Here is a 13,691-nt window from a genome sequence, read left to right as displayed (position 1 = left end):
ATGACCTAGCACAGACTTACTCTGTGTCCAATACAAGCGAATTTTTAATAAACTTTACTTTTCTTTGCCTGAGAGAAGACTTGAGTCGAATTCATTCAGCAAGAGCGGGTATGTTGGTATTTTGGTGTCTCCATAGCAACCCTAACCCTCTTAGTGGGTAACCTCTTCAGTAGGATCAGTATGGTTGTCAATCCTGAGAGAAGGTTTCATAGTAGAGAAACAACTTGAGTGGATCCTTAAAGAGTGGGTAAAGTATGAATAGCTGCAAAGGAGGCATTTTCACTTAGAAAAATCCAAAGTCACAAAGCAGAGACAGTATGGGAGTGCCCTGAAGTTATGTTCCCATAATGTCTCTATTTTGTGAATTTAGACTTTTAAAATAAAGTCTAGCACCTTTTTATGATATAGTGTTAATGAGGGAAAAAAATGAATGAATAAATAGTTCAAGTCCATATGTAATTTACTGTCAGAGAAATTACATAAGTAATAAATGCCATAGGTCAGAGAAGGGAGACATCTCTGAGAACCAAGATTCTCAGAAGATGTTTCACGCAAGAGGTGGGATTTCCTGTGGATGTTTTTTTTTTTTTTTCCCAAAGGATGAGTAGGATTTGAACAGGCAGAGGGTATTGGGGAAGGCATTTTCAGAAAGTTGAAAGAACAGAGAGGAAGAGGAAAGTGTAAGATTTAGTGAACAGGAAATAAACCAGTTTAGCTGAAGAAAATGGTGCATGTAGAGTAGTGGTGTAAAACTCAAATAGAAACAGAGACCACTAATGATAAATAGGGATCCCTGCTGGCAGATATCAACTTAGAAAATCACATTCATATTACATGTGTTTTATTTTATGTTTTAAAATATTTTCAAATTACATTTCAATCAGGGTCAGACTAGAATAATGTTTGCTGTAGACTTCATGTAGCCTGTGGGCTAAGGACTAGAAGGAGAGAAGGGTAGAAAGAAAGGTTGAGGGTAGATTTAGGAGGATGAGGAATGCATGCCTTTGGTCTTAAAATTTGGGACCATGGTCTGACCCAGTGAAACCACAGACTGACTCCAAGGGATGTGTCTCCTTCATTTTGGGGTTAGAAATATGGACCAAATTCTACCTTTCTTGTAGCAACCAGTCAGGGGACTTGTGTCCAATGTAACATCTACTTTTATCACCCAACACTCCCTCACTTTGCTCCTTTCCTCAATTGTGAAAACTTCCATACTTTAGTGCTGGTTATGGACCCCTCAGGGTAGTTTTAGCTTAGACACCAATAGTGGCAGCTACACAGATCACATTAAGAAAAGTCCCCTCCTAGGGGCGGCCAGGTGGCTCAGCAAGTAAGAGCACTGGCTCCAGTGTTGGGACGACCTGGAGATTGAATCCCGGGCTCAGACACTCAGCACCACACCCAGAAATAACTGGCCATGTAACCTTGAGCAAGTTACTTTACCCTGATTGCTTAAAAAAAAAAAAGTCCCCTCCTCCCCCAGCTTACCCACCCTATCTCCCAGATGAATTTCTGGCTTTGGTAAGGATACATTCTGTGCTCCAGGACAGTGATTAATAAGAGGTCCTCCCCACCTCCTACCTCCTCCCCTTTTCATTTTAATTCACAGGATAAGCAGCAATAGAGAAAATATTATTACATTATCTCCATCCTCCGCACTCCCTGTCCCATCCTTCTGAACTTCCCTATCTCTGTTGAGGGTATCAGCATCCTTCCAGTCACTGAACTTCACAATGTCAGCATCATCTTAACTCCTCACTCCTCCTCATCTCATACATCCACTCAGTTACCAAATCTAGTCTTTCCACATCTCCTCCCCTTTTCTTCACTCATACAGCCACACCCCAGTTCAGTCCTTACTACCTCTCTTGGATTCTTGCAATGGCCTCCAAATAGTCTCCTTCCCTCAAGTCTCTCCAGTTTATGATTCATCTTCTCACTAGTCACCAAAGTGATTTTTCTAAATTTCAAGTTTATCAGACCAGTCTCCTCCAAACTCCAGTGGTTCCCCAGAAACTCTAGGATCCAATATGATTTCATCTTTATTTAATTCTCTTAATTTTTTTATGTTGTATAAGTTTCATAATGTTCATGCTTATTAGTGCAACCATACACGATTGCACTAATCTATGCTAAAGTGAATATATGTATATATATATATATATATATGTGTGTGTGTGTATGTGTGTGTGTGTTTGTGTATACACATATGGAGTGAATGCTGAAAACTTTTTTACTAATAGAGTTGTATAATAAAAAAAAGAGTTGGACATCATTGCTATAGAAAACAGAAGGGAAGTCACTGAAGAGTTCTAAGGAAAATGGCATCATCAAAGAAATTAATGTGGTAGTGGACAGTAGCTAAGATTGGCATAGGGGCTAGAGTGGGAGGTTTGGAGTCAGAAAGTACTGAGTTTGAATCTGACCTCAAATACTTACTAAGTATGTGATTCTGATCAAGCCACTTAACCTTTTTCAGACTCAGTTTTCTCATCTGTAAAATGAAGAAAATGTATTTCACATGTATTCCACAGGGTTCCTGTGAGGACCACATGAGATTATTTGCAACCATTAAAATGCAATACATGTTAACTATAAATATTACAAGGGGGAGAGACATGATAGAATGAGCAAGATAGAATAACTGGAAAGCTATTGAAGGAGTTGAGTAATACAGTGGTGAAGACCTTAATTGTTATATATTTAGTTGACATTAGCATTACATGTTTTATAACATTGACACATCTTCAGTCAGTTTCTCATTCATTTTTTATTTGTTTGTCATGTTTCCTAAGATGTTTCCTATTTGTCATGATTCCTAAGATAGTTATTTTTAAATTTTTAGATATTTTAGATTTTTAAAAATTTCCATAAGGTATCTTGCTATGAGAAATATAACTTGAGTCATCTTCAACATTTTATAACATTGAAATTAACACCTAATTTGGTTTTATTGTTATTACAGAAATCACTGTGAAAATGGAGAGAAACAAAAAACTGAAGGAGTTTCAAGAGACACTTTGAAGGAATAATCAAGAATTTTAGTTACTGGTTTAGTATGAAGACAAGGGAGAAAAAGGAATTAAAAATGCCTTAGTGAGAAGGATTCTGAATTGGGAGTGTGGGGCCACAGGAGCAGCAGCTGTCTTTCCTGTTAGAATGTAAGCTCTTGAGGGCAAGAACGATTTCAATTTGGTTTTTGAATCCCTAGCACCTAACACGGTATCTGGAATACAGTAAGTGCTCGATAAATGCTCTTTGATTGATTGGTGCCTAGAACAGAAATCACGTTCCTAACTGAAGAGTATCAGGGATCTTCTTACTCTTCATTTTCTTTTGAGTTAAAGTATGATGCAGGTCTGCTAAATAGAACCCAGATAATCTTCCAGATTATTACTCTTGAGACGTTGTCTGTTGCTGCTGATTTCTGCCCCAAAGTCAGAAAAGGGCTTTGACTATGCAAAAAAGTGTTCCTTGGGGAGGGGATCTGACTGAGTACACACACAGCTGGCTGTTATCAAACATTTTTCAAGTTCTGGTATGTATACATTTCTTTAATGTACCTAGCATTAACTGCTTTATTTCATGCAAATGTGGGCTACATTTTACTCCTAAGGGCATATTCCTCTCTTTCTGAGTATCAGGAGACACGTTTGTGTCACATACATTCTTTCTCAAGGTAGAGAAAGTCTCTTAGAGACAGGACCCCCTGCATGGGGTTTGATGCTTCTGGGCTTTGGTAAGCCCTCTGGGCCCCCTGAAAGCATGGGGTTGGGGGCAGTGCATGGGGCTTTCATTGCTCTCCCTGACTCAACCTTGCTCACAGACTTCCTCCTCAGTTGCAGGCCTTATGGAAAAAGAAAAAATAGAGCAAGGTCCACTTTGCTTTTCTGAAAATATCATCTTCTCTGAAGGGGAAGAGGAAACTATCACTCTTTTCCCCCCCCTCTCTTTATCTGGATCAAATGAAGTAGAATCAAGGCTTCCTGTGATAATTTAACTCTACCCCTTAGAGGTGATGTCTACTCACTAAATGGGGATCACTGGTGTACAAGGAGGGAACAAATGTTCTCTCTTTGTCAATCATTTTATTATATTATTAATTTTCTTTTTTTTTTAAAGCAATTGGGGTTAAGTAACTTGCTCAAGGTTACACAGCCAGGTGTTTCTGGGTGGGTGCTAAGTGTCTGAGCCTGGGTTTGATCCCCAGGTCATCCTGACACTGGGGCCGGTGCTCTTACTCGCTGTGCTACCTGGCTGCCCCATATTATTGATTTTCTACCAGACCTTTGTTTCATTGGGGAACTCCCAGTGAGTAATTCTCTACTAATACAGGTTAGAATCTTCTCTGTAAATGACAGTTTATCAGAGCACCTCAAGGCAGAACTTGAACTCAGGTTCTCCTAACTCTGAGGATAGTTATCAACCTTGTCTCCTTCCCTTGCAGATCGCTGGGCTCATCCAAATGTCTAAGAAGGAGACTGACTCCCTTTCCTATCCTTTGAGAATCTTGGCAGGTATAACCCAAAATACACTGCTAGGTGGTGCAATAGTGCATAGAGCACTGGGCCTAGAGTGAGGAAGATGACTCTGGGAGTTCAAATCTGACTTCAGATACTTAGTAGTTGTGTAACCCTGGACAAATCACTTAACCCTGTTTGCCTCAGTTTCCTCATCTGTAAAATGAGCTGGAGAAGGAAGTGGCAAACCACTCTAGTATCTCTGCCAAGAAAACCCAATATAGTGCCAGGAAGAGTCAGATACAACTGAAAAACCACTGATCAAGAGGGGAGGCTTGGGTCACAGGAATATGACTTGCCACATCTGCCTTTGATACTAGTATAACCTATTTAACTTTGTTTTTAAAACCTCAAGCTATAGGGGGCGGCCAGGTGGCTCAGTGAGTAAGAGCACCGGCTCCAGTGTGGGGATGACCTGGATCAAATCTGGGCTTGGATACTCAGCACCACACCCAGAAATAACTGGCCCTGTAACCTTGAGCAAGTTACTTAACCCCAATTGCTTTAAAAAACAACAACAACAACAACAACAACAAAAAACCTCGAGCTATCTCTCAACAAGAATTGCTATTTTAAGCCTCTGTCTCTAGGCAAGAAGCGTCAAAATGCAATGTTGTTGGAGGTAATTTCTTTGGGGCACTTAGAGCATGGAGGGAGAAGCGTGGTTAAGATTGGCAGGGAAGAAGGAACGATGTGTAGAGGGGAAGGAGCAGTCTCCAGGAGCTGCTGGTAAGAAAATCTACCACTGAAATGACACGATGCTTTCAGGTTTATAAAGTCCTGTCTTCAAAATGATCAGGGATGGCTCCCAATAGGTTCAGCAGGAACTCTAATCTTATCTAAGACCAGAGAGCCTTCGATTCAGTCTGGAGAGAATTCAACTCAAGCCTAATTGGAGCCAGAGTTGTAAAAGTTTATTATAAGCCTTACAACAGGCAAGGATCCTTACGGGACCTACAACCTCAAAGGGGTAGAATTAAGGTTTATATTGAATCATTCATAGTAGAACCCATGCCAATTGTGCTAACTAGGTGATTAAGGAAGGGTGGGATTAGGGAGGAGTTAAGGTGGGGACAGTGTTTAAAGGAACATGCATCTTTAATGTAACTGTGCAGGCATATTGCCCATGATTCACTGGGAAAAAGCCCAAGAGGGGAGGGGGGTACCTAGAGGTGTGTTTTTAGGCTTGAAACATCACCAAATCAAGCGGTCAAGGGCTGATGGAGAAGTGCCCAGTCTGCTACCTATCAGTGTCATGTTTGACAAGATTGATGTCTGGGAACCAAGGCTAAACAAGACTCAGTGTGTGGATAATAGGCTAAGGAGTTAACCCAGAGATAGGGTCCTGAAGGATTCACTGAGGCAGCCAAGGAGTCAACCTAGAGATAGGGTACCGAAGGATTCATGGGGGCAGCGGGACACTATACAAGGGGGAGATAATAGTTGCCTAAGCTGGAATGTTCATAGATACTTTAGTGAAGGATTCATAGGAATAGTTTGTTATTGTTCCAAGCTGAGATAGTTGTTGCTGGGCAGAGTTATTGCTCTGAAGCTAGGGGCAGGGGGAGAAGGGGCAGAGTTAATGCTCTGAGACTGGGGTGGGGGGAGAAGTGTGATTTTACAAACTGGTTTTACAGACTGATGTTACAAAGTGGTGTTACAAATTGATGTTACGAATATAGATCCCAAGCACCCCATCAAAAAGATCCTCTGGGGAATGGTAAGAGCAGCAGCTGCAATAGCAGGGCTGGGTTCCAAGGCACTGACACACAGGGCGATGTGTTCAGAGGGAGTGGGGTAGAGGAAGGAGTGATGCTCTTCTCCCCTTGCTGTCCCCACATGCCACCTCCCAGGCCTCTTTCATCTCTTAGTGTGACTTCCTCCTTCCCTCCCCCTCAAGGTCCATCAGTATCAAACTTCTTCCCTTCAGTCAGAATGTCTAGGGATGGAGGCAGGGGTTCCCCCCCCATAAAAGGCACTGTGGGCATTGTACCAATTTCTCCCTTCCTCCTTCCCACCAATTGTTTTTGCTCCAGGTGAAAAAAAAGTCCTTTCTATAGCTCTAAGTATCAGGAAAGGAAATAAAGGAATCTTGAGGTGATATGGGGGCACTCAGAGAGCTGAAGGAGAGTCTTGACTGGGAATGGAGGGGAAGAAGGAAAGGTTTGTGGGGTGGGAGGGAAGGGATTGTTTCTAGTATCATTGGTAATAAAAACTACCACTGAAATTACATAGTCTTTTCAGATTTATAGTGTTTCTTCAAATCAACCCTGCCAGCTAATGGTGAAAATATTATTATCCTGTTTTACAGATAAGAACATGGAGAGGAGACCCCCAACCCCAACATACACACACACACACACACACACACACACACACACTAATACACACTGCCCCAAGATGTTCCATAACTTGCTTGTGGTCACAGAGCTGCTGTGTCAAGGTGGGTCTCTGGACTCCAAATGCTCTTCCCATTACATGCCACATCACCTCTTGGCTCTCACCAGCCCTGAAAAGTGACAGGGGAAGAGGCTCCTTATTTATCTAGAGTTCCTGTAGTCTTGTTATCCTTTAGGTTCACTCAGAGGTTTTCTGGAATGGATTTGGAATCCCTTCTCTGTCTTCCCAATATCTGACATCTGAACTTAATCTAACATGTGCATTCTGCTACTAGTGGCATCTTTGGGTGTCACTCTGAGGACCTATTGGTGGCAACAGTAGGACCATCAGGGGAACATTTCCCTAGTTATATAGATCATTATGTTTCTCTTAAGCTTAAAATAAACCATGACTTAATCTTTTAGACAGAACTGAGATGCTTGAGCTGGGCACATGTATTCTCTCAAACACTGGGAGCTGCATAGCTTGCTCTTTACCATGACAAAATTGGATAATAGCTCTTCATGCTGAGTCGTTGGTTGAGCTGAATGCAGTCTGTGTGTGACATAGTCAAAATATTATACACTTATGTGAGGTACTGGCAATATCTTGACTAATATTCCAAGTTTGAAGACTCCAAATTTTAACCCCTAACAAGGGAAGGTAAATTAGCACTTACCAGTAATGAATTAAGTCCTACATTGTTTTGTAACTGTAGTATATGATACCTTTCATTTTCTGGGGCACAAATAGTCATAAGGGTAAAGTCCTTGCTGAAACTGAAATTTATTGTTGTCAATTGTGGCTAATGTTTTTACCTAAACCAGTTTAATGGGGATAGTCCTAATAAAAAGTGATCGTGTACATTGTATGTTATTTGAAGTTGTTGGATCAAAACCAGGAGAAGAAGTTTTGAGTTCTTTGTGGGATATTTTTTAATGTGAACATATTGTTATACTCTGGGTATGTGACATTCTTGCTTAATAGAAACATTTACAAGAACATATACACACAAGTCAACATAGCAAATGAAGTAAATACTTTAAATGCTCAACTTGCACCAGAAATAAAATATATCACAAAAATAAACAGAGATTATGTCCACAGTCATTAATACTTTCTACACAAAATGACAATAAATTAAACCACATTATATGCAGATAGTTCTACTTACATTGGTACAAAGCACAGGTTGCAGCTTGTGCAGCTTTTGCTTTCTCGCCCTACCAGCCTCAGAGTGGGTGAGTAGGCTTGTAGTGTCTTGAGTCTGTCTCTGTGATTAATTTAAGGATGAATAGTATCCTCCAGAGGAGAACAAGCCAGCTAGACATACAGTTTCCACCCTGATCCCCCTTGGTTTCACTTACATGCCTTACAAATGGAAAGAAGGCAATATTTCCAGGATACGTCATGTGGGTATGCAGGCCAAACCTATACGGTCATATCTCCAGGTTTTTCAGGAGGCCCCTCATCCCACAAAAGGGAATAAAATGCCTCCTTAGGCAACATTGTTTGATGTGGGCATTCAATGAGTAAGCCACTATATAAAAATACCAAACTCCCTCATTTCTTGCTATCTTCTGCCCACTTTTCATGCCTGCTGTTCCCTAATGAATAAAGAAAAGCTAGATGTAATGCATAGTAATGCTTTACAGTTGACAAAAGGTGTTTTTCCTCCCTTGTGCCAAGTAACTTAGCTAATTTTAAACAATCAAAGCAGTTGTTTCTTTTTCCAGCTTATTGAAGTTTAGCCTAAGACCTATACAAACACCTGAAATACCAAAGAACTAATAAAAAACGAGGATTTTTATTTCCGATGCTCCATTCATGTTGAATCTATTCTGAGTCTTAAGTTTCATATCTTAAAATGTTCATATTAAAAACATCAGATTGTCTAGACCACTATTTTGCCTTTGAAGTAGAATTAATTAGTGGCTAATGAAAAATTTGAACAGAGTCCAATCTAGCACCCTTTGAACATTATATTTATACCAGAATCTAGCTTTTGAGCATCTCTTACAAGAGACATCTGTCAACTGTAAGCTTTGAAAGTCAAAGAGCTTGTTTTCTTTTCATATCTAGATGAGACTGATTTATACTACTCCAAAAGCTTGTCTAGAGTCAGCATAAGGATTCCTATGAGATTGGAATATTTTATCTTTTCTTCCTTCAAAAAGTATGCATGTTTAAGTCACAGGTTTTTACGTGCATAGGCAAGATGCTGAGGCTGCATTTAACAACACCTGTGAATGGATTGCAGCCTATGTAAGCTGGCTCTACTGTACCCTGTTTTGTTAACTTACCCTTCCATGAATACCTGCAACTTCCCCTTTTCCTGGTATTTTCGTAAGTCCTGAACGTCCATGACTATCTATCTCCTTAGTTTGGCTCACAGGGAGCTATTGACTGGGGATCAGATTGTTGGTGTTAAACTATTTTAAAAGGGTGATAAAAATGCAAAAAGTCTTACAAACCATCATTTCTCACTCCCCTCTTCCAACTTCTCACCTCAAACTGAGGTTTATCTTTTTCTATCACTTAGCTATGCAATAAAATTTAGTTTATTATTAGTTGGCTCATTAAGTACTGAACCATAGGTTAAAATAAAAGAAACTACCACAAAACTTTGATTGAATTGACATTATTTTGCTTGGCATTGTTTTAAAATATTTTTTTTACCACTTTCAAGCAATCTATTAATTTACTCTGTTGCTAAGGAATATTACTATGCATTCTATTTTAATACTGTCTACAGTTATACAGGCAGTGTGCTTTCTGACATTCAATGTATTTGGCATAATTTTCTATCTTTTTTCTAAGAATATTTCCATGAGTTGTTTGTGTATGCTAATTTAACCAGAAGCCATTAGGTCATGTATTCCCTTCTCTCCAAGCTATTTTCAAAGGTCTTTGACTGAATGTAGATTTTCAAGTTAGATGAAATAATTCTTAAAATCAAATCTCTATTTTTAGAGCACAGCAGTATGCATTTACATAAGGACTCTGGGAAAATAACTTCCTTTCTCTGGGTCTCAGTTTCCCCTCATTTGTAAAATGATGGAGAAGGGGAGGGGTTGTACTTTGCATCAATCCATAAAATACTTTCTAGTTCAATGATTCTGGGGCATTTATGACATAAGAGGAGCTTAGATGGGGTGGTGACTGCACAAGCAATGAACCCATGAGTTGGAAAGAAAAGTAAAACAATAAGGAATTATGAAAGAAATCATGACATTTTGATGGGAAGGAGGAAAAAAAGCCATTCACTGGCAGCCTGGGAAAAGGAAGCCTCCTTCCAACCTTTCCACCTCTTCTAAAAAGAGTCTGAAATGTAAAGAACTGGTTCATGGAATTTGGAAATGAACTTATGACTACAGGAAAGAGGAGCTACTGATTTTCCAAAGAAATTCAAAGACGTGTCTATTGATTTTTATAGACTTAAAGGCAATTTGTTGAAGACCTGGCAAAATATCTTTTACCTCCAAATTAAAAGCACCATCTGAACAGATTGGTGATAGACAATTAAAAAACTTTTATTTTTTCCAAAGCCAAGAATAATTATGTTTATTTTGATCACTATTAATTTTAATCTATCTGTGCCCAGACTGAAAAAATACTAAGAATTAGTACTTTTTTAAAAGGCATGATAAAGTTTTATAAAAGTAATCTACAAATCCAAACTCCATTTATTTTAAAATTTGGAAAAAGAATACTGGTTTTAGAGTATGCGTACCAATTCTCAGAGACATAAGTGAGGTTTGTCAGTTTTAATTCTAAACCAAAAACCAGAATCTCAAGAGACCCAACCCTGTTTTGTGTAACTTTGCACAACACATATGAACTCTTTATGCGTGTCTTCTTCTTCACAAAACAGAAGGGTAATTTTCTATGGATAAGTAAGAGAGAACAAATCAGTCATTTTAATAAGGAAGTAGATTTTGGTTCAAGAGATTCACTTTAAGAAGCAGAGTGACAGCATTTATGACATTTTTTCCACATTCTGCACTAGATTTTGATCATTTTGAGCACACCAAATTCTCTCTAATTCCTAAAGAAATTTAATCTGGGTCTATACTGTGAAGTTTGGAAGCATTTCTCTAGCTGCTATATTCTGAAGAAGAGAGAAACTCTTAAAAATGGATTTCAAGTAACTTGTGTTCCAGATCCTCCTACAGAATTTTCTTTTGGAGTTTGCTCACATGGTAGAAATTTCAATAAAAATGCTTTTTTTTTTTTTTACAAATTGTATACAGATACAGTGACAGACAAGAGCAAAATGATCACTAACATTAAAGTTACTCTGTTACTTCTTTAAGCAAAACATCTGTGAATAACCGCAACAAAGATGTGCTTGCTCAGGTTCATGGAAATGCTATGGATGTCAAAGTGTCAGTCATTTTCACTTTTTTGTGAGGCACTAGCTGATAGCTGCTTTTTGCACCAATTTTTATTATTATTTCAGCATCTTATTCAAAAATTCCCCTTTCCTACGAGGTATGCTTAGAACCTGCCTTTACTGTCTGCCTTCTTTTCAATTTAGTTTTTGTAACATTCAGGACTCCACTGTGACGCTGAATGTCACAAAGAGATTTTGAAGCAATTTTATCAGTATATGAAATTAAAAGGCAGGAAAATGTCTTTTCCATGTCTCCTGGCTACCTTCACCTTATTTAAAAAAGAAGGAAAAAAACCCTCCATAAAACAACCAACCTATTTGTCTTTGAACACACGCAGAAGCTCTTGAGGAAAGTGAGCCATGGACTGAGTAACAAAGGCATTGTCAGCATCTACTCTGTGAACTAAAACCTAATCCTTATTATCTCAGAGAGTAACTTCTTTGTCCTGAAATGAGGAGCAGTAATTTGTTCTCCCTCCCATATATGGCAGAATTATTAGCAATATATCTGCCAAATACTCTCTGAAAAATATACCAATTTTGGGATGTATACACATGAAACAATCCCAGCTTTCTGGGATTTTTACCTCTCCCAAAGGAGCTAAAATGGCATCTTGACACCTAAATCTACATGGATTGTTCTAATTATACACTGAAAAGTCAGGAAATATTTGATTGATTGAATTGAAATCCTAATACCATATCTAGTACTAAATAAGAATTATTGGAAAACCATAAGGATTCATGGGTGTGGTTGGAGGGTCCTAGGATATAACTGCATTCTTGCTCTTACCAAATAATTGTAATATTCTTTAATGATTACCTTTTTGTATCAGTTGCATTATAGCTTATAATCTTTCACTATATGTTAGAGGTGACAAGTAAGGTTTATACCTTAGGTATAAAGCTGTCCCCTAGAAATTGTATTCTTGTGTTAGGTTTCCAAAAAGAAAAGTTGCCTTCCTTTATTTATAAAATTTAATTCTGGTCTTTTACTTATAGACATTGATCCCCAAACCCCTCTCCATTTCTTGCCAGGTACTGGTTGGAAGGGTTTATATGTCACTGAGGTCATCTGCTTTCAGAGTTTCATGCAATGCTATGCCAACTGTTTGGAGTTTAAAGGACACCCCAGTTATGCCTCTTCATCATTAAGGGATCAACTAATATTCAATCAAGGCCAAGGGAAAGGAGGAGAAGAAGAAATATGCCTTTCAGCCTCAGTATAGCAAAAAACACATTCTTTTGTAGCATTATAGTTTGATGCAGTTTCCCATGTTTTAGAAATATTTCACTGTTCTCTTATTTTTGAATTTGGAACATGTGCGAAAAAAAAAAGATGCTTCCTAATAGCAAAAGAAAAGGATAAAAACACCTAAAATACTACTGTGGAATATATTTCCCCTCCCCATTAAAAAAGGGCTCATAATAGTTATTTTTCCTGTACAAAACTTCTCACATCTCACTAGTATTTACAATTTTTTTCCCTGGAAGGGGAGCAGGGAGGATATTCTCCTTTTAGACATGTAGTCAGATTCTGACAGCACATATTGGCTGAAGGACAAGTCAGGCCTGAACTTCCAAACTGCCTACCAATTCCAGAGAGTGACACTGTTTTCCCAACCTTTCCATTTCTCATTAAGAGAATTCCAAATGTTAAATCATTTCCAAGATTAATCTATAAGTAAAGATGATTTTATATCGGTCAAAAGGCAGCTTTTCAGTCCAAGAAACCACAGTTTTATACTCTTGCTTGACGTGGCTGGTAGAGCCATCAAATCCTAGAGACATCAAACCTAAGAAACATAAACATATCCATAGACCCTCTAAACAATTAAGAATATCTTATAGAATAACACTTCATCCTTATATTTGCTTGTCATGAGATGAAAGGCCATGTGGCATAATGTGATTAGTAAATCATTCCTGAGCTTCTAAAGAAATTTAAGAACAAAATGAGTTAACTTTTTAAAAGAGTGAGTTCTTCAGGAGCCCCTCTTTTGTTACACTGATGTCTCTCATTCCGTCCATCTTCTTAAAGCATTTAAGGAAGAATGGTAGGGCTTCCCTTATGCCACTGAAAAATGGGATCTGATAGAATCTTCCCTTAACTCCCGATGCTTTCCGATGTTATTTTCTTCCTGCTGGTTTCTTCTCTCAATGGTTATTCTGTATTTCTTCCTTTATGAAAAGAGGGAACAAAGCAAGAAAACCTCATCTGGTTACATAGCACTATGGCATCTCTTACAAAGTATGCCCTCAGGGGACATCTGAGTTTGAGTTGATAAATTAGAAGTGACAGAAAATGAAGCCCTGGTCAAAGATAAAAGTAGAATGCCTGAAGCATTGTGCCCTCATTCAAGAGCCTTGTGTCAAGGAAAACTAAGATGCTT

At 38.6% G+C, this 13,691-nt stretch overlaps 1 protein-coding gene across 7 annotated transcripts in view; it reads right to left on the bottom strand.

Annotated features, from left to right (window-relative positions):
• Positions 1-7,812: 7,812 nt before the first annotated feature.
• The window catches only part of LOC138171398 (atrial natriuretic peptide receptor 3), an 86,180-nt gene continuing 80,301 nt past the window's right edge, over positions 7,813-13,691 (bottom strand). For all 7 annotated transcript variants that reach the window (XM_069100892.1, XM_069100923.1, XM_069100908.1 and 4 more), the window contains one exon: positions 7,813-13,479. In XM_069100892.1, the coding sequence (XP_068956993.1) occupies positions 13,368-13,479 (112 nt within the window). In that variant the 3' untranslated portion in view covers positions 7,813-13,367. The remainder of the gene's footprint in view (positions 13,480-13,691) is intronic.

The sequence above is a fragment of the Petaurus breviceps genome, unplaced genomic scaffold (assembly GCF_028583685.1).
Source record: "Petaurus breviceps papuanus isolate PSGF00001 unplaced genomic scaffold, PetGlider_PUasm1.0 128, whole genome shotgun sequence".
NCBI classification, from domain to species: domain Eukaryota; kingdom Metazoa; phylum Chordata; class Mammalia; order Diprotodontia; family Petauridae; genus Petaurus; species Petaurus breviceps.
Note: the sequence above shows the minus strand (reverse complement) of the source record. Positions and strands in the feature narration are given on the sequence as shown.